Source organism: Eumetopias jubatus, unplaced genomic scaffold (genome assembly GCF_037043125.1).
Source record: "Eumetopias jubatus isolate StellerSeaLion01/CBP00866 unplaced genomic scaffold, mEumJub1_p1.0 scaffold_7, whole genome shotgun sequence".
Classification (NCBI taxonomy): Eukaryota; Metazoa; Chordata; class Mammalia; order Carnivora; family Otariidae; genus Eumetopias; species Eumetopias jubatus.
The window spans coordinates 111,104,510-111,123,388 of record NW_028274813.1 but is presented as its reverse complement, the minus strand read 5'-3'; the positions used below and the strand labels follow the sequence as shown (position 1 = coordinate 111,123,388).

At 44.5% G+C, this 18,879-nt stretch overlaps 1 protein-coding gene across 2 annotated transcripts in view; it reads right to left on the bottom strand.

Annotated features, from left to right (window-relative positions):
- Positions 1 to 7,809: 7,809 nt before the first annotated feature.
- THSD4 (thrombospondin type 1 domain containing 4) overlaps positions 7,810 to 18,879 on the bottom strand; it is a 580,073-nt gene continuing 569,003 nt past the window's right edge. For both annotated transcript variants that reach the window (XM_088025131.1, XM_028100463.1), the window contains 3 exons: positions 16,607 to 16,786; positions 12,325 to 12,469; positions 7,810 to 7,952 (listed from right to left, as the gene is read on the bottom strand). In XM_088025131.1, the coding sequence (XP_087881257.1) occupies positions 7,810 to 7,952; positions 12,325 to 12,469; positions 16,607 to 16,786 (468 nt within the window). The remainder of the gene's footprint in view (positions 7,953 to 12,324; positions 12,470 to 16,606; positions 16,787 to 18,879) is intronic.

Genomic DNA, 18,879 nt, shown 5'->3' with positions numbered 1-18,879 from the left:
GCCACCATCCTCTGGACTCTTTCCTGATGGTGGATGAACTTGTATGATGTGTGGTGCCTAAAATTGGGAGACAGAGGGTTCCAGCTTGGGTCTGACCCCTAGAACAGAACAGGCTTGCTGTCTCTCTCTCGGGGGCAGCTGTGTATCTTCAAATGTAGCCTACGATCATATCAGTCATAGGGAGCCTGAGTAAGCTACACAGTGTTGCACTTTTTCACCAACAGCTAAGCACGCCATTCTGTGCTTGTGCAATTATGTTCATTGATCAGAATTGATGTGGAGAAAGAGACTGAACTAATAGATGCTGGGACCATGGAACATGCCAGGCCCCGCAGAGATGGAGCTGGGAGAGACACAGGCCTGTCTCGATGGACAGCCAACTGTAGAATCCTTGAGCCACCAAGGCTTCGCTGGAGACTCTGCGTCTCAATGCTCTGTTTCCAGAAGGGGATAACATTATAGTTTCCTAGGTCTGCTATGAAGATTTGGTAAGAACGCTCAGCCCTGGGATTTGGGTGTTGAAGACAGAATGGACTTTGGGGGTCCTGAGAATGTTCCAGTGTTGGCTGCACGGTGCTGTGGATGTACTAAACACCACTGCACTGTACACTTCAAAATGGTTAAAATAGTGAATTTTAGGTTAAGTGAGTTTTACCAGAATCAAAAAGAAACGAGACTGTGTGGAGATTTTCCGGGCAGGTAAGGTAGGTGGGAGGGCCGGGAAGCCCATTGTAGGCACAATAATGAGTTTCTGAGAGTTACTGATGGAACACTGCGCGGGGCGGAGTCAAGGACAGACTCCACCCGAGACCGTCTCCAGTGCAGGATGGCTTTCAATGGGCACGAGGACCTAAGTCATACCTCACTTTATTAGGCACCAAGAGAGCCTGAAAGATTTTGTCAAACACTTGGCTAAACTCAAGACCAAGGTGAAACGGGCCCAAGGGGAGTTGGAAGAAGTTTTATTCAGTTGAAGAGACTGGGGCCACACTGAATGGGCGCACATGGGTCCCAACTTTCCTGCCTCCTGGGGGAGGTTTAAGGACATATCTGTAAGAGTGCATCCTGGGGGCGGTACGCAGACCTGAACAGCTTATCTTAAGCTCCTCAGGTGATTCTAACGTACAGCCAAGGTTGAGGACCTGGTAAAGCTAAAGCAGCCTAATGGCTAATGTCCTTCCTAGGGAAGGTGTTCTGCGTTCTCCAAGTGGCCCCACGTTGTGCAGAGCGCTCAGAACCAGTCTCACAAGCCAACCGAAACTCTAAAGGGCTCAGTTCTTTTTAGAGGGGGCCGCTTGAAGCAACGTGAGTAGAAATGAAATAAGGCCCAAGAAAGCACAGACGTGTTAACAAAGCGGATCATTTAACCAGTTTATTGTATTTTTACAATCATAAAAATAAATTAGTCATACACAAAAATAGTTGTCATTTTTGCTGAAGAGAAAACAGACTGCATTTACTCACAGAATTCACCTTCTACCCCCACCCGACCTGCTTAAACAATAATTTAACGCTCTAAGGGTGACATGGAGGCAGTGGAGTGTTTAGTGGGTTCCTTGCTCCTGGCTGTGCAGGTGACAGGACAACCCAGAGCCCCCACCCCAGCAGTCCCAGCAGAGCCCCTGCCAGCGGACCCTGACTCACCCACTGCTCTGACCACGCCTCCCCAGCAACTTAGTCGACGGAGGCAAGACAAAGAGAAGGGATGAGAAAGACGCTTATATTTCCTTCTCCAACTGGGGATGACGAGAGGGCAGATTATATGAGCAAACATAATATTTACGATGGAAAGGTGGCAATGCAGACAGACCTGTTTCAGGTACAAGGCCAGGAGTAAGAGCCCCTGAACGAGTCGAAAAGCAGAGTAATTTATATTCGATCTTGAAACCCAAAGAATTTTGGCTAGTCAGTATACTAAACTGTAACTATGAACCTAGAATAGGACATCGTGTCGCAACTTGCAGGAAGCTGGGTTAGTAGGATCAAATGATTTTACACAAATGTGGATTGTATATGTAAATAAATACCTATTAGGTCCCTTTAAAATTAACATATTCTAAATAATAGAACTATTTTGGTGTAGTGACTCATTCTGCCCATAAAGTTCAGAATACACATTTCCTATAAACATCTTGTATTTACAAAGAACAAAATAATAACTTATAACAAACTATATCCTTCTGTCAAACTGACCTGGAGGTCAAGGAGCTGGAAATTAGTTTATGTAACAGAATGGCTTTTCTCTCACTGAGGCAAAGGAAGATGCCGAGAAACTTGGCTGGAAGTTTCCACTCTCTCTTAGGCACTTTTCCTCAGCACATCAATGGAACTCTGTTACCCACCGAACAGAACCAGGAGTATGGGATGGTTCAGGGTGGAGAGAATGATTTTGCTTCAGTAAAGGTGCAGCAAAGCAAGTGAGCTGAGAAAGAGAGAAGGTATTTAGAGGGTCCTAGTCTAGTCAAGGTACTCCCCATTAAAGTGTGTGTGACCTTGGTCAGGGAACTAGCCATCAGGATGTTGGGTTACTCATCTACAAAGCAGGACCCGACAGGGCAGCTCTGACCAAGTTGCTAGTGATTCTGAGATATGAGGCCACATTCAGCTCAGGTGAGGGGTGCAACACTGGGATCAAAATGGCGGACACAGAAATGGGAAGGAGCCCAGACGAGGCAAATCACTCAAAGCTGTTCTACTGACAGAGTCACCAAAGCCTAGACTCAGAAGGGACCTTAGAAGTCATATTGCCCCAGCTAGGTGCTTGACTCCCTTCTCCAGCACCCCTGTCAAATGGCCATTGGGCCTCTGCTGAGACCTCCAGTGATGGGAGAGCCCTCTACCTTCGGGGGGCTCTCACCTGTGGAAAGTCGGTTCTTCTGCAGGAGCTAAAGTCTGTCTCCCTGTAGCTTTTACCTCCTGGCCTTAGGGTCACTCTCATAGTGCTAGGCCATCTCAGAGTGCTGCCCCCCACCTCTTCTTCTCCAGGCTAAACGTTCTCCTGAAGTCCTTTCCACCATTTCTAACTGTCTCCTCCCCTCCTCAGGGTTGGGCATGCTCACCTCAATGCTATGCACCACGGATACTCTTCAAGTGTGGTTCTGGCAATCACAACCACAGTGTGGCAGGACTCTCCCCAATGTTTTCTCCTTAGGTAGTCTAAGTCCCTTATTTTGTGTGTGTGTGTGTGTGTGTGTGTGTGTGTGTGTGTGTGCGCGCGCGTGCGCATATGTGTGTGTTCGTGTGCGGTTTGCAGGGAGTGCTTCCATCCCACTTCCTTGACTCACATTGAGCTTAGTCAACTGAAACTCTTACATCTCCTCCACCCCGTATTTGTATAATTTCATTTTTGTTTTTGTTTTAATTCCAAAGGTAGATGCATGTTGCTTCCTGATGAATTCCTAAGATCCAGGTTTTGGTCTAGTCTCCCTGATCTCTTTGGATCCTGAACCCGTCACTGTCACCACTTTCACGTCATCCGCCAGTTTCATCAGTAAGGGGTCCAACTTCCCATCAGAGCCACAGTAAAGACGTTTTATATGGCAAGTATCAGATGTTGGCCTCCAGCTGCCAGGCTGAGATAGATTCTTCCAGGTTTGATTTTTCAGCCTGTTTTAAGGAAAGCCATGTTTCTTTTTGCCACTTATATTTATGCCTTCTACATTAGGAAATCAATACTCAAATTCTAAAATGGCTGTATTAAACACGAGAGAGAACCAAGAAGGTTTAAGAAGGTACTAGTATTATCTGGATTTCTCTCTGCTGCAGATGCACCGTTAATGTACTCAGAGGACTCCCGGCTCCATCTGGCGGCCAGGGTTACAAGCTTTCCTTACTGTGTCTTAGGCTATTCCTTTCCTCTGGGGGAAAATGCGAGTCCCAGTGAGGGTGGGAGGCTGGAGCACACTGAATGGCTTCTGCCTGGGCTGCAAGAGGCACACTTTCCTTTTCCAATAAGTGAAAGTAGAACAGCCAACTCTTTCTGTTTGGAGCTTAGTCGACTTTTGTGAAAAAACGGGTAACACCTTCAATTCATCTAATTCTAAAATCCGGAGCAGGCAATGAGGCAATCCAGGACACAGAAAAAAGAAAAACGGCATTAAAATGTAACTTTCAATTCTACAAGTGGCCTGTTAAGGGAACATGGAGGGGGGCTGAGAAGGAGGTGGCAGGTCATGACAAAGAAAGGATGAGATAAGGGGGTGCCAAGGAAGGGAGAAAGAGGCATCTCTGTGGAGAGAGTTGTCAGAAGGTGAGCTCTCCTCCAACCCTCTCCAGGAACTTTACCACTGGAAACACTGAGGGACCTTCTCAGACGTGTTGTGTGAAGGACAAAGGCATTTAGATGTTGACATAAGAAACCAGGAAATTAGCAAAAACTGGATTTTGAAGACAAAGAAGTCATTAAAACGCCTGACCTCGTAATTTATAACCTTTCCAGAGTTGAATGGATTCCAAGAACAGCTCAACTATTTGTTGGAAGAGAAAAAAGACCCTTGGTTTGGGTACTTTTCCCCCCTAAAGACGCGGCACTAACCCTTTTGCTCTGACTCAGTTCTGCCATTGGCAGGATGGCCATTCTCCTGGGAAGATCCCTGTCCTTTTTAAACAACTGTAAGGTTTTATTTGGGGGTCACAGGACACCAAAGAGATGTCAAAGGGGCCAAGCCAGTATTGAGCCAGCCCAGTCATGAGAATCCCGAGTTCGAAGGACCTAGGATGTTCACCTCCTGCTTGATGAAGAAATCCCCTTTAGGGCAGAGTGTCACCCATGAAGGGTGGCCCAGACCTCTCCTGGGCAGGCTGGATGGCTTGAAGGTTTTCCCTCAATGTGAGCTGAAATTTGTCTTTCTCTGCTCTCCCACCCATTGATCTTCTTCCCCCTCTAGCATGTAAAGAAAGCTTCCTCCAAGGAATCCTTCAAATGTGGCAACGCTTCTATTGTGACAAAAAGCAAAAGCAGGTGGTGAGAGGGAGAGGGCACAGAGCAGAAATCATCCGTTTGGCTTCTCTGGTCTTTTTTTTTTTTTTTTTTGCTTGGTGGCCGTGGGAATCCGGGTCTCTGCCGGCCGCCATATTGCGCAAGTAACACTGTGTACGAAGGAGAGGTGGCTGTGCTCCAAGAAGAGAAGAATGGGTGAGGGACAGGCGGGGCTGGGTAGGGAGAGATAGGTGGGGGGCTACGGGATCAGGCTCACAGAAATCCCCAAAATGCGGAGGTGTAAGGAAACCAGAGATAAGGGAACACACCAGACCACCCTGCCCTGGGTGTCCGGGGTGGGGGTGGGGGCTCTTTTTTTATGACAGTCACCTGTGACCAACAAAGAATAACCAGACCCCAAACAAGAAGTAAGCCATTAAAGATGTTATCACTAAGTCCTTATGCAAACCAAGACGTCACAAGAATGATAAGGCCACAAGCTCCCTGGTCAGTTTTAAATAAAAGACCGTCAGTGGAGGCCCACGTTGATAACCCTGGCAGGGCCCCTCTCACTCCTGAGAGCTTTTTCTGTATCCTTGCTTAATAGAACTCTGTCGCTTTACTCACTCCCCTTTGTCTGAGAGATTCATTCTTCGACTCCGTGAGACGAGAACCTAGCTCTCCGGCTTCAGGAACACCCATGGAAAGGCCAGATAGAATTTCTGAAAGCCCAAGGGTAGCAAGGACCGGACACAGTGTGTCAGATCGGGCTGGAGCTACTCCTTCCAAAAGCTTCAGGTGATCATCAAATTAGCAAATTTTGGGGTTAAAGGGCTCACGGAAGAAACTCTATTACTAAGAATCCAGGCTTGCTTTAAAAGAGAAATAGACCCAGGACCATGGTACTGTATATGACAGATTTTCTATAAACTTATAATTTGTTTAGCCTAATTGGTGAAAGAATATGTATATATATATATAAAACCCTTGAACGACATGGGTTTGAACTGCATGGGTCCACTTATACAGAGATTTTTTTTTCTGACAAATACCCTACAGCACTGTAAATGTATTTTCTTTTCCTTGTGATTTTCTTAATGACATTTTCTTTTCTCTAGCTTACTTTATTGTAAGAATACACTATATAATGCATATGATATATAAAAATATGTGTTGATTGATTATGTCCTTGGTAAGGCTTCTAGTCAATAGCAGGCTGTTAGGACCTTTTTGGGGAGTCAAAAGTTATACATGCATTTTTAACTGTGCAGGGGGTGGTTGGCACCCTGAACCCCCACATTGTTCAAGGGTCAACTGTATGTATATATATGTTTGTGCATGTGCGTGTACACACGCACACACATATTCTTTCATTTTAATTGACTTTTCAGATCGTTTACCTTTCAATACGCACTGCATCCCCCTTGCAGCCTGAGGCCTCTGGAAACGCAGAGTTAGGTGAAGGGCACCGGGGACGACCCAGCCGCTGTGGCTGTCACTGAAGGAGCCCACGGCCCCTCTCCCTCTCTCCCTGGCTAGTGGCATGAATGCAGATCTCGAGTGCTCGAGTCTGGATGGTGAGATACAGGTTGCGAGTCGTAGTGGGAGGGAGGGATGAGAAATCACAAACAGAAATCCATAAATCATACTGGAAAAACCAAAGGGAGACTCTTTCTAATACAAACACAGGTTTTATGCTAAGACCGGTTGGTCAGACATTCCACCGGGTGAGGTGTGGCGCCCAGCCCAGGGTAGGTGGCTGCAGACGTGGGAGAGCCCAGGGCACAGACTTGAGAGGCACCACGGCTGGGGGCCCCCTGGTGTGCCGTTCCCTGGGGGGCACATATCCCCTGGGGAACGGAATCAGAATTTCAGGCATCACCTTGCTACCCCAGTGGCTTTCTTGTGTCAAGGGCAATTCCATTAAGGATGGGGTTTAACAAAACCTGCACAGAGTCCTGTAACCAGGATCCGGGACCTTGTCGGGAAGAGATAAACAGAAAGAGACGTGGGAAACAACTGAGTGCCGAGGATGCTGTCTTGACCTCTGGCCAGAGGAAAGAATTCTAGAGCTGGACTTTGATTGCTGAGTGGGAAATTTCTCAGTCGCTTGGTCTGAAATGAACCTGCATCTTGTAGACCTAAGGCTTTTAGGCAGGTGAGCTGTGTGGTTGGACTCAACCCTGCCACCGAACAGGTGAATATACCTGGCAGGTCAATTCCTTAAGTTGAGTCTCGGTAAAATGGGGATAATGATTCAGTCCCTGGCTCCCATTCCAGGACTTTGTGCGCCACTACTGATCTAGTATCTGTGAATACACCTGCGAAATAATCAAGCACTCTTTGACAGGAGATATTTATGTCACAAGGCAGGAAAAAGCCTCATGTCTTTGAGTGTATGAAAATAGGCACCACCGGCTGAGGTAACAGTGGGAAGCAGGCGTCTCAGCAAGGCTAAGTGGGGCTCCGGGGTGGGAGCCGCCTCTTCCGACTCTCCGAGGGACCCCGATATTGAAAAGGCCAGAAGCACCATGGACAAGGCAGCGCCGCATGAGGGCCCGACTTGCTGACTTAGAAAGTGCTAGCACGGGAGTTGATGGAGAACTACGAGCACCCCCCCACCCCCCACCGCTTGGCTTTCAGAGAGCACCTCACCAGGTGCCAGGGCTCCCAAGGAGGGATCATCGGTTTATGGCGATGCTAAAGGACAACAGTGGCTTGGCTCCGGGGCACCACGTGGACGCTTTCCCGAAGGTGGGGGTGGTGACTACGCCGGCTGGCAGCACGGGGGGGGGGGGGGGGGTAGGGGGCAGTCCCCGGTGGAGCAGCGGCCGGCCAGCCCCCCTGCTCCCCACCTCCCGGACCTGCCCTCCTGCCGCGGCGCGGGGGTGTTATCTGCTCCCCAGGAAGCCCGCGTGCCTGTTGGCCCCGCGAGTGCAGGACGCGCAGCAGGCGGTCTTGTAGTAATTGTAGACGCAGAGTCGCGCCTGCACCACCACGTTGCAGTTGTAGTACCTGTCCTTGCAGTTTTCATCTGCGGCAAGAGAACAGAAAAGACTCTCTGAGCACAGAGCCAGCCGGGACCAGTGGGAGGAGAAAGGGCGCGCGAGACACGGCTTTCTATCCTGGTCCTGCTTTAATGCCTGCGGGAGGTGTAGGGTGGGCCAAGAGCTTCCATTCTTCTCCTTTTCTTTTAAACATGGTAACAGAGTTAGGTGTAGAGAATATAATTCAATGGACTGTCGTCTCGCTGCTCACCAACACAGACACAATTCCCAGAGTTCACTCCGTGACCACCTCCCCCTTTCTCCTCACTCCCGAGGAATCAAGCCCCACATGTGGTGTTTAGTATCCCCAATCCTGTCTTTATACTTGAACTGTAAATGCTGGTACCCTAATCACTATGTGGCATTTCAACTTAAAAAAAGAAAAGAAAAGAAATGATGCAGAGTGTATATATTCCTTGGCAACTTGCTCAACGTTGACTTTGTGTGATTCGTTCATGTTTAACGAATGCTCGAGGGAGTTCATTTTCATTACTGAATAGTGTTCCATCATACATTCTACAACTTATTGATCCATTTTCCACTGACAGTTTTCAATTTTTTATGACTGCAAACTTTGCCCCTTTAAACAGCTGTTACACATGCCCTCTCTGGGTCTTGCTGGGTCATAAGGTATCTGCAAATCTACTGGCTCTCATCAGATTGCTCTCCGAAGTGGGTGCAACAATTTATATTTTTGTCAGTGGTAGAGAATGCTTTTGCTTTCTTTTGCTTATGCTGCGTGTTTTATTTTTTTGCTGATCTGGTGGATGTGACCTTACCCCCAAAGGAGGTTGAACAGCTCATCATACGTTTATTTGCCATTTGAGTTTCCTTTTCTATGAATTGCTTTACCTATCTTTTGACCACTTGCTAATTTAATTAACTTAAAACAAATGATTCATGGAAATTCTTGACATATAATGGATCCTGATCCTTTATTCATTAGATGTGTTGCAAATACCTTCTCCACGCCTGTGGCTTTTCTCATCACTTTGCTGCAGTGTTATTTGTTAAAAAGATTGTATTTTTAGGGCACCTGGGTGGCTCAGTCAGTTAAACGGCTGCCTTTGGCTCAGGTCATGGTCCCAGGGTCCTGGGATCGAGCCCCGCATCGGGCTCCCTGCTCGGCGGGAAACCTGCTTCTCCCTCTCCCTCTGCCTGCCTGCCGCTCCCCCTGCTTATGCTCTCTCTCTCACTATCTCTGTCTCTGTCTTAAATAAAAATAAATAGAATCTTAAAAAAAAAGATTGTATTTTTAATCTAACAGATGTTATAATATTTTCATTTGTGGTTTGGTATTTGTGTTTCTCATTTACAAAATCCTTCTCTACACTAATATATATATATATTTCCCCATATTCTCTTTTAAGAGTTAAAAAAATTTCTCTTCACATTTATAATTCACCTGGAATTGATGTGTATGTGTGTGGTGACAAGTAGGAATTCAATTTGTTTTTTTCCTATATGGGTAAACAATCGTCTCATCAACATGCACTGAATGTTCATGTTTCCTCCCCAGATTCATACTGTTAACCTTGACCATGTATCATGCACCGTAACATGCTCAGATTTATTTTTGGGCACTCTATTCTGTTCCATTTGTTTGTCTATCCTTGTGAAGTATGTCCTGATACATGGTAGGATACATTTCCCAACATTGTTCCTTATCAAAATTACCTTGGCTATTATTGGGTCTCTGCTGTAAACTTTAGACACAGTCTGTCTGATTTTTCTATGAAAAGCCCTGTCTAGATTTTGATTAACATTGCTTGAATTTATAGATTAACTTGGAAAATAACTGACATAATTTTAGCTGTTTGCTTTTCGATATTACAAATATATTGAATACATTTATGTATCATAACATACAACTTTACCACGTTCTTTTTAAGATGTCAATTCTATCCTGTGTACAGTAACATAATTAACCATTTCCTTCTACTGGTAGAAATATAATTGCTTCTAATTTTTATGAGTTACAAGAAATTCTACAATTCATTCATTTGTTAATTCTACACAATTTACTGAGCCTTATTCTTCGTGTATATGTATATCTGTACAATTTTGAGAGTCTATCTTTATTATTTTTTCATTTATTTGACACAGGGAGAGAAACTGCGAGAGAGGGAACACAAGCAGGGGGAGTTGGAGAGGGAGAAGCAGGTTTCCCGAGGAGCAGGGAGCCCGATGTGGGGCTCGATCCCAGGACCCTGGGATCATGACCTGAGCTGAAGGCAGAAGCTTAACGACTGAGCCACCCAGGAGCCTATCTTTAGTATACATTTCTAGAAGTGGAGTTACTGAGTCAAAGATATCAAATACTTTATATATTGAGTGATATTGCCAAAGTTCTCTAAAAAGATTATACTCAGTTACAAGCAGGAGCCTGTACGACTTCTCTCGCTATTTCTTCCTCCTGGCTCCCGGCTGGACATTTTCTTCTTATATTGGTTGTATCACATTCCAATAAGGTATGTTTCATATTTTTCTCACGATTGTTGCTCATTCTCTGTCTCTTTTCCTTTCTTCTTTTCTTCCAACTTGGGTTATGATGTCTATGATGACTAATTTTATGTGTCAAATTTACGGGTGATGGGGAGCGCAGATGAAACATGATTTCTGGTGTGTCTGGGAGGGTGTTTCTGGGTGGGGTCAGCATTTTAACTGATGGAGTGGAGACGGACCTCACTCACTGAGGGCCTGAATAGAACATCAAACAGAGGAAGGAGGAATTTGCCCCTTCCCTGCCTCGCTGCTTGAGCTGGACATTTCATGTCATCTTCTCCTGCCCTTGGGCCAGAATTTATACGGTCAGCTCCCCTGGTTCTCAGGCCTTCAAGACTCAGATTGAATTATACCAGCAGCTTTTTTGAGTCTCCAGCTTGTGACTGGTAGGTTGTGGGACTTCTCCACTTCTACGTTCATGTGAACCAGTTTGTCATAATGAATTTTTTTCTATCATCTATCTATCTATCTATCTATCTATCTATCTATCTATCTATCATCTATCTGTCTACTCATCCATCCACTCATCTATCCTATTGGTTCTGGATCTCCAGAGAACCTTGACTATTACAATGTCCTTAACAGAAGAAAAGTTTTTAATTTATTATGTTATGTTTTTACATTCAGCAATAAGGCCTCTGAGTTTTGCGTCTAGCTTATGAAGGCTTAACCAACCCCAAGAATATCTATCTTTTCTGGTATTTTTACAATGTGTTTTCTATGCAAAGGTCTTTAATCCTTTAGGCATTTATGTTTATATATGGCATAAAGCAAGATTTAAAATGTTTTGCTTTGTTTTTTTTTAAAATGGATCTTTGATTATCTGAATGCAATGAAAGTCTCTCCTCTCCCCACTTCCTTAACATTAGGTTTTTATTGGGCGCCTGGGTGGCTCAGTCACTTAAGCGTCTGCCTTCAGCTCAGGTCATGATCCCAGGGTCCTGGGATTGAGCCCCGCGTCGGGCTCCCTCCTCGGCGGGGAGCCTGTTTCTCTCTCCCTCTTCCACTCCTGCCTGCTCATGTGCTGTCTGGCTCTCGCTCTCTCTCAAATAAATAAAGTCTTAAGAAAAATTAGGCCTTTATCATACTTCACTTCCGTTGTATCAGAATTCTCTATTATAACACCCATAACCCTGTCTCTTCCTGACTCAGCATATAGTTTTAATTTCTGTATTTTTATAATGTGTTCAAGTATATGATAAGGCAATATACTTGAGCATATTATATGTTGAACCTCATGAACCTTCTTTTATCCTCTTTACAGATTTTTTTTTAAAGATTTTATTTTTTAAGTAATCTCTACACCCAAAGTGGGGCTTGAACTCATGACCTCAAGATCAAGAGTCTCATGCTCCACAGACTGAGCCAGCCAGGCGCCCCCTCTTTACAGTACTGAGTGTTCCCATTCAGGAATAATTAGTCTCTCTATCCATTCACATTTCTTATTATGTTCTATATCAAGGTTTTCTTATTTTTAATTATTAACAGCTTTTTTCTAAATAAGTTTAGACTTTTCTTACTAATTTTCTTCCTTCCACTGTTTTACACCTACAATTAAAAGTTGAAATCTCACTCCTTCGACCTTAAAGATAATGGAACCAAATCTCTGAAATCATTACCATTTTAGTCAATTTGCATTTAAGTTTGGAGGGTGGCTTGGATCACCACCCAAGCTATGGACGGTCATCTTAAACTATGAAACTTATCATATGGAAAGTGTTTTGAACCCCTGAGCCCCACGACTGTGCACAAGGTCATGGAGAGACAAGGATGGGCTTGGCATTTTCATACCAGGGAACTTGCTGGGGTTTAAGAAGGGTGTGCTTTCTCTCCGAGATAGGAATCCCTACTTACCAACTTCAGGGACACAGTCCTGAGGGTTACACGATTCTTTCTCTTCTGGTTTCAACTGAGGGTCACAGAGATTGCTTAGGGTCATGTCATCTGACAGGCAGCGCACTTCGCGGACCCGGAAGCCACCCTGGCAGCTCTTGGAACACTGCATGGTGACAAAAAGAGAGGGGTAGGTTTTTGGCCGTCCATTAGCTCAGCACACTGGAAGGGCAGATACTGCAAAATTTCAAACATCTTCGAAAGGAAAACAAACCCCCATGCATCAACAAACATCAACAATCATCAGCTCATGGTCAACCGTGTCCCATCTATACCCCATCCATGTCTACTCCACTTCTATTTTGAGGCAAATCTAGACATCACATCAGTTCTTCTAAAATATTGCAGTTTGTAGCTTTAAAAGGTGAAACTCTTAAAAAGTTACCACAATTGTATTATTACACCTAGAAATTAACAATATGTCCTTATCTTCAAGAATATATTCAGAGTTCCCATTTCCACTTCTCTTGTGAACCTCAAGTTTTTAATACTTTCTTTTTCTTTTTTGAATCAGGATCCACAACAGGCCCGCACATTGCAGTTGACCGACAGGCCTTTTAGGACTCTTTTTTTTTTTTTTAATATTTTATTTATTTATTTGACAGAGAGAGAGAGAGAGAGAGCACAACCAGGGTAAGTGGCAGGCAGAGGGAGAAGCAGGCTTCCCGCCGAGCAGGGAGCCCGATGCGGGGCTTGATCCCAGGACCCTGGGATCATGACCAGAGCCGAAGGCAGCCGCTTAACTAACTGAGCCACCCAGGGGCCCCTAGGACTCTTTTTAATCCACAGGTTCACCCCCATTGCCTTTGTCCCCCATTGTACTTTATTATCTGGAGGAAAGGAGTCATTTGTCCTGTAGAGTTTCCCATAGTCAGGATTTTGCTGACTGCATCTGCATCGTACAATTTAACATCTTTCTCTGTCCTCTGCATTTCCTGTAAATTGGAAGTTGGGTATAGAAGAGGCCCTAACAGGTGCAGGTTTGTTTGTTTTTGTGGTGAGACTGCTTCATTGGATGTGTGTGGTTGTCTCTGTTTTGGGGATGTCAGCAGCCACGGATGTGCCATGTCCAGATCTATTAATTCACTTGTGGTTGAAGAGTGGTGGTAAAACTCTATCATCTCTTCTTCTTTTATTAGCTAGAGAACGAAAATAATCCCTGCCCCCATCCCTACCTAGATTTGCTCTTTGGTACACCCAGTGGTACCGCTTGTTTAGGAAAGACGGGGTAAATGCTTGATTACTTTCCTTTATTTATCAGTCTTCAGAATAATGAGATGGTTTCCCTAATGGTGGATCCTCCAATGAGTTTATTATTATTATTATTATACACTTATTATAAATGGATGGGTTTAAATACATGTGATGTATTTCATTCAATCTATGGCAATTAATATCTTTACTGATGTTCACTGATGTCTCCTCAGTGGCTAGTCTGAGCCCTCAAAACTTGGTTCTTGAGTCCTTCGGGCATGAACTCCATTGTCTTTGAGAACTTCCTTGCCACTTGGGATAAAAAGATATTCTAATCTAATTTGTACATATACAGTCCCAAACCTGGAATCAGCTGTTCCCTAAGAATTCCTGGTTGCTTTTAGTGGAGAGTGGTATTTTGAAACCACACTTTGGCTGATAGGCATGCCTTTTGCTACTGGGTTGGCCATTGTTTCTAGGCTCTTTCAATGGGTAAATGGGTAAAACTGGGAAAGAACTTTTTTTTAAGATATTTTGTGAGTTCATACTGATGTTTCTGCTTCAAATTCAGGAAAACAGGATTTTCACTTAAACCTCTTCTATCTCATCTCTATCTCCATTCTCCTAAGTTGAGAATCTTATTTTCTCAAGGATCCTGGGGTAGATAGAAAGATACTACCATATTGTCATATATACTATCATATATATTATCATAAAGTAAATTACTTGTTCGCTTTATCACTCACCATCCACTCAACTATCTCAGGTTACCGTTCAACACTCTCACTAAAAACATGATCATTGCAAACAGTGTCAGCATTTTCTAATTCTCTTGGTCTTTAAGGATAGACAGTCAAATTACTGTTTTTGTTTTTGTTTTTGTTTTGTTTTTGTTTTTGTTTGTTTGTTTGTTTGTTTTCCACTGGGTGTGGAGCCCAACATGGGGATTGAACTCACGACCCTGAGATCAAGACCTGAACTGAGATCAAGAGTTGGATGCCTAACCAACTGAGCCACCCAGGTGCCCCAAATTACTGTTTTAAAGCCACCTGCAATAGTGCTGATGCTGCCAACTGGATACGTATTTAGGTTAATTTGTTTCATTATGTTTTCCATTTTTGGGGATTCCTTTTTTCAAATTTAATTTTGTTTTAGAATTATCTAAATATCAGTTTACTCAAATTTATAAAACAAGGCATATCCAAAGATATCTCTCTTCCTTCACTGTCTTTGCTGTTATCATAACCACTTATTTCATATTTGTTTCGGTTTACTTGTTTTGAATTTACATACAGAAAAAGTCACTTTTTCTGGTGGCGCACAGTTCTGTGAGTTTTGACAAATTCCTAGAGTTGTGTATTTCCTGCTGCAAATAAGATCCAAGAGTTTCATCAAACACAGCAGATCTTCTTGTCCTGCCCTTCTGTAGCAAGACTCATCCCACCCCATCCTCTGGCAATCACTGATGCGGTCTCTGTCCCTGTGGTTGTGTCTTTTTCAGAATATATAAATGGAAGCATACAATATGTAGCTTTTGGGGTCTTTCTTTCACTTAGCAAAGTGTATCTGAAGTTCAACCACGTTGGCTTGTTTGTTCTTGTTGCTGAGTACTCTTCTGTGGTTTGGGATGTACTGCTATTTGTTTATCCACTGGTCTGTGGAGGCACATCTGGGTTGTTCCCAGCCACGTGTTTTGGGAGGGCATCTCTGACTTGGCCTGATGAACTTGGCCCTTTCTAGACCTTCCAAACCAACAGGCAAAATAACATAGTGATCTGTTCTTGCATTCTCAAAGGCCATGGCCAACATCAAAACAATTGAATTCCATTTCCCAGAAGTTGACAAAACACCTTTCAAACTCAACACCTGCTTTGTTCCCATTTGCCTCTGAGGTGTGGTTTATCCGAGCCCAAAGCCTGTTATCACTGGAGTAGACATACACTGTTGGAAAACAGAATTCTCAGCTTTCATACATATATTTCATAAGCAAAATCCCTTTTATCACCTTTGCATGATTCTGAGAAAAGCTCTGGCCTCACTCTGGCTTCCCCTACAAGCTCTGCTTGATGATCTTCAGTGACAAAAGGCAGAACGAACCTCTGCCACCCCCTCATGTGTCCAAGGCATGGTCACCAGCAATGATGCCTTAGGCAGTTCCCTGCTTTAGGAAGGTTTTTTGAAAAAAAAATATTTTTTTATCCCTATTTTCATCCTTTCCCATTTTGTTCCTTAATTATCTACTTCTGTATTAACTCTTTCTCTCTCTGTATCTTCATTTACACACTACCCTCCCTTCTCACAGAAAGGTCTTAAGAAATACTTAATGGTTTACAAGATTTAAGGAAAAAAAAGGTGAGAAGGCTGGAGCAAAAAAGAAGATAAAAGTAGGAAAGAGAGAGAAAAGCTGGGGCACATTAACATACAAAATCCACTCTGTGAGGTCTGATAAACTCTCTGAGAGATGGACCACAATTGTGGTTCTGAGTTTCCAAGCGGCCAATTCAAAGAGAAAAACAGGATCAATCCCATAATCTACAAATCCATAATGTCTACAGGATGACGAAAAAAGTACGCACACACACACAGGTCCCTGAGGCCTGACAGAAATTCCTTCAGTGAGTTTTACAATGAGATCGCTGCACGATCTAGTATCCTCAAGAGCATCCTTGAACCCCTTCAGCCATTAATCTGAGGCAACATTTCTCAAAATGCAGTCCAAGGACACCTGCATCCAAGTCACCTAAAGAGCTTGTTCAAAATGCAAATTCCTCGGCTAGGGTGGACCCGGAATCCATTTTTTCAAACAAGATCCCAGTTGATTCTTATGCACACTGAGATTGAAAGTCACTGCTTTATGGCCTCTCCAGTTTAGAGATCAAGATGGTCCCAGCCTCTGGCTCCTCCCACCAAGCAGGTTGCTTCTAGGGGTGCCCCGAAAGTGATAGTCTAGAGTAGGTCATTCTGGCACGTAGTAGGTGGTCTGACTGTCTCTGGGAGGAAAGAAGAATGATGTACTAATGCAATCTCTGTCAAGAGCACCATGACTTACCATGCTCCATTCTGTGTTAAACCACTTGGCCCCGCAAGGCTTGAGGTGGCATGCTTGCTGGCTGGCGGGTCTCTCCAGGAAGGAACATTCATAGGGGTCCAGCACTTCAAAGGTGTCTGCATTCTTCCTAACACAAATCACCTCCCTCTGTTGGGTCCCACTCCCACACTCGATGGAACACTGGAGAAAAATCAGAGAATGATGGGTGTCACATGCTGGAAAGGGGACAGGAAAATCAAGGGATTTTTATGAGTGTTTTCTATCATCAATTCAGTTAGGATGAGCCCAGGGACACCTGGAAAACGTTACTGGGTAAGATGTAACAAGTGGATGCCAGTTTTCCTAAGAGCTCTGTGTCGGGAATGGAGCGTGGGTGCCCCGAGTTATCACAGTGCCAGGATGCTGGTCTCCAAGATCGTGGTGCCCTCTGTGTGAGATTGAAATGGTTTCTTTTAGGGGCGCCTGGGTGGCTCTGTCGTTGAGCGTCTCCCTTGGGCTCGGGTCATGGTCCCAGGGTCCTGGGATCGAGACCCGCATCGGGCTCCCTGCTCGGCGGGAAGCCTGCTTCTCCCTCTCCCACTCCCCCTGCTTGTGTTCCTGCTCTCGCTGTGTCTCTCTGTCAAATAAATAAATAAAATCTTAAAAAAAAAAAAAAGAAATGGTTTCTTTTAGGCCACCTCTTTAGACGCCCCCTCCCCTGGCACACACATCAGTCTGTCAATTTGGTTGTTCCTGTCCAGTAGATTCTGACACTTCTCACTGCAAAACAATGAACTATCATTCCGGTTGATCTGCCGGTCTCAGTGGGTGGATACTGGAAACGACTTAGTCTCTCGGATCCCGCACACTTTTGGACAAGGGGCTACATTAAAATTCTTTGGGACACACAAAGCTGAGAAGATCCCAGACTGGGGACAATGTCCCTAAGGTCAGCCCTCCCCTCCCAACAAGTGGCCAGCAGGAAACCTCTGACTGCAGGGTCCAAGCCTCTCACTTCCCCCTTTGGTGGGAAGCTCGAGAGGGTAGTCACCCAAAGAGGGTGGTCAATTACACATGTTGGTATGTTTTGTTAGTTTACAGAAACGTGATGTGTATAGCTGCTCACAAATTATTCTCTTTAGTATCTATTACTTTGTAAAATGTTTCCTGTTCATGTCTGGTTTACTCTTAATACTTCCTGATTACAACATTTTAAAGCTGTGATCCATATACATCTTAAATAATCTACTTAATAACCTTAAATAATCTACTATCTTTATAAAAGCCTCTAACAATTTCTTTAGTTGAAACTCTTCATATTAGCTCTGCTGTCCGTATGCAGGAACGTAGTCAAATAAAAACAGGGAAAAAACCACACATATCTACAGAAGAAAAAGGCAAACCCCAAACCAACAGACTATGGTCTATTAGTCACACAGGACGTAATAAGCATCACCCTCAGCAATTTCCACTTGGTGCCCTTTTTTGGGGGGGGGCATCTTCATAAGACATTCAGAGGACAAATCCTCTTGGTTTGTTTTTCTTATTTCCTTCCATGTGAGTTAATGACTGATTTGGAGTATATTCCGGTTTTCTTTTCTTTTAAATTCTGCGGACAACAACAGCACTGGAGGCCGGAGAGCCGTGACTGGCTACCAGGCAAAGGCCTGGCCTCCCCTGCAGGGGGAGTGAGAGTGTGTGCTAAGGATCCAGGGGGCAGCGGGGGGAGGGGAGGGAACAGGAAACATGGAAACTAGTCCAGACATCCTCACTAAATAGCTCCGAGTCTTTGGCCAAGATATTGCACTTTCCTAGGTGTCCACTGTCTCGCTTGCAAAATGGGGGTTTGGAGACCTGATCTGAAAGACCCCTGACTGCTCTGGGGGTCTGTGTCTGTACTGAGTGCTTGGCAGAATAGCAGACGACAAACCTTGACCAAAACTTGAAGCTACTTTCTGCTATTTTTTTTTTAAGATTTAATTTATTTATTTGACAGAGAGAGAGATAGTGAGAGCAGGAACACAAGCAGGGGGAGTGGGAGCAGGAGAGGGAGAAGTAGGCTTCCTGCTGAGCAGGGAGCCCGATGCGGGGCTTGATCCCAGGACCCTGGGATCATGACCTGAGCCAAAGGCAGACACTTAACGACTGAGCCACCCAGGCGCCCCTCTTTTCTGCTATTTTAACGAGGTCCTTAAGAGATTAGGCAATTAAGGGAGAATGAGCACATATCTCAGCCTTCTACCCTAAATGCCCAGAAATGGCAGAATATGTGTGTTAGGAACAAGCGAATGGTT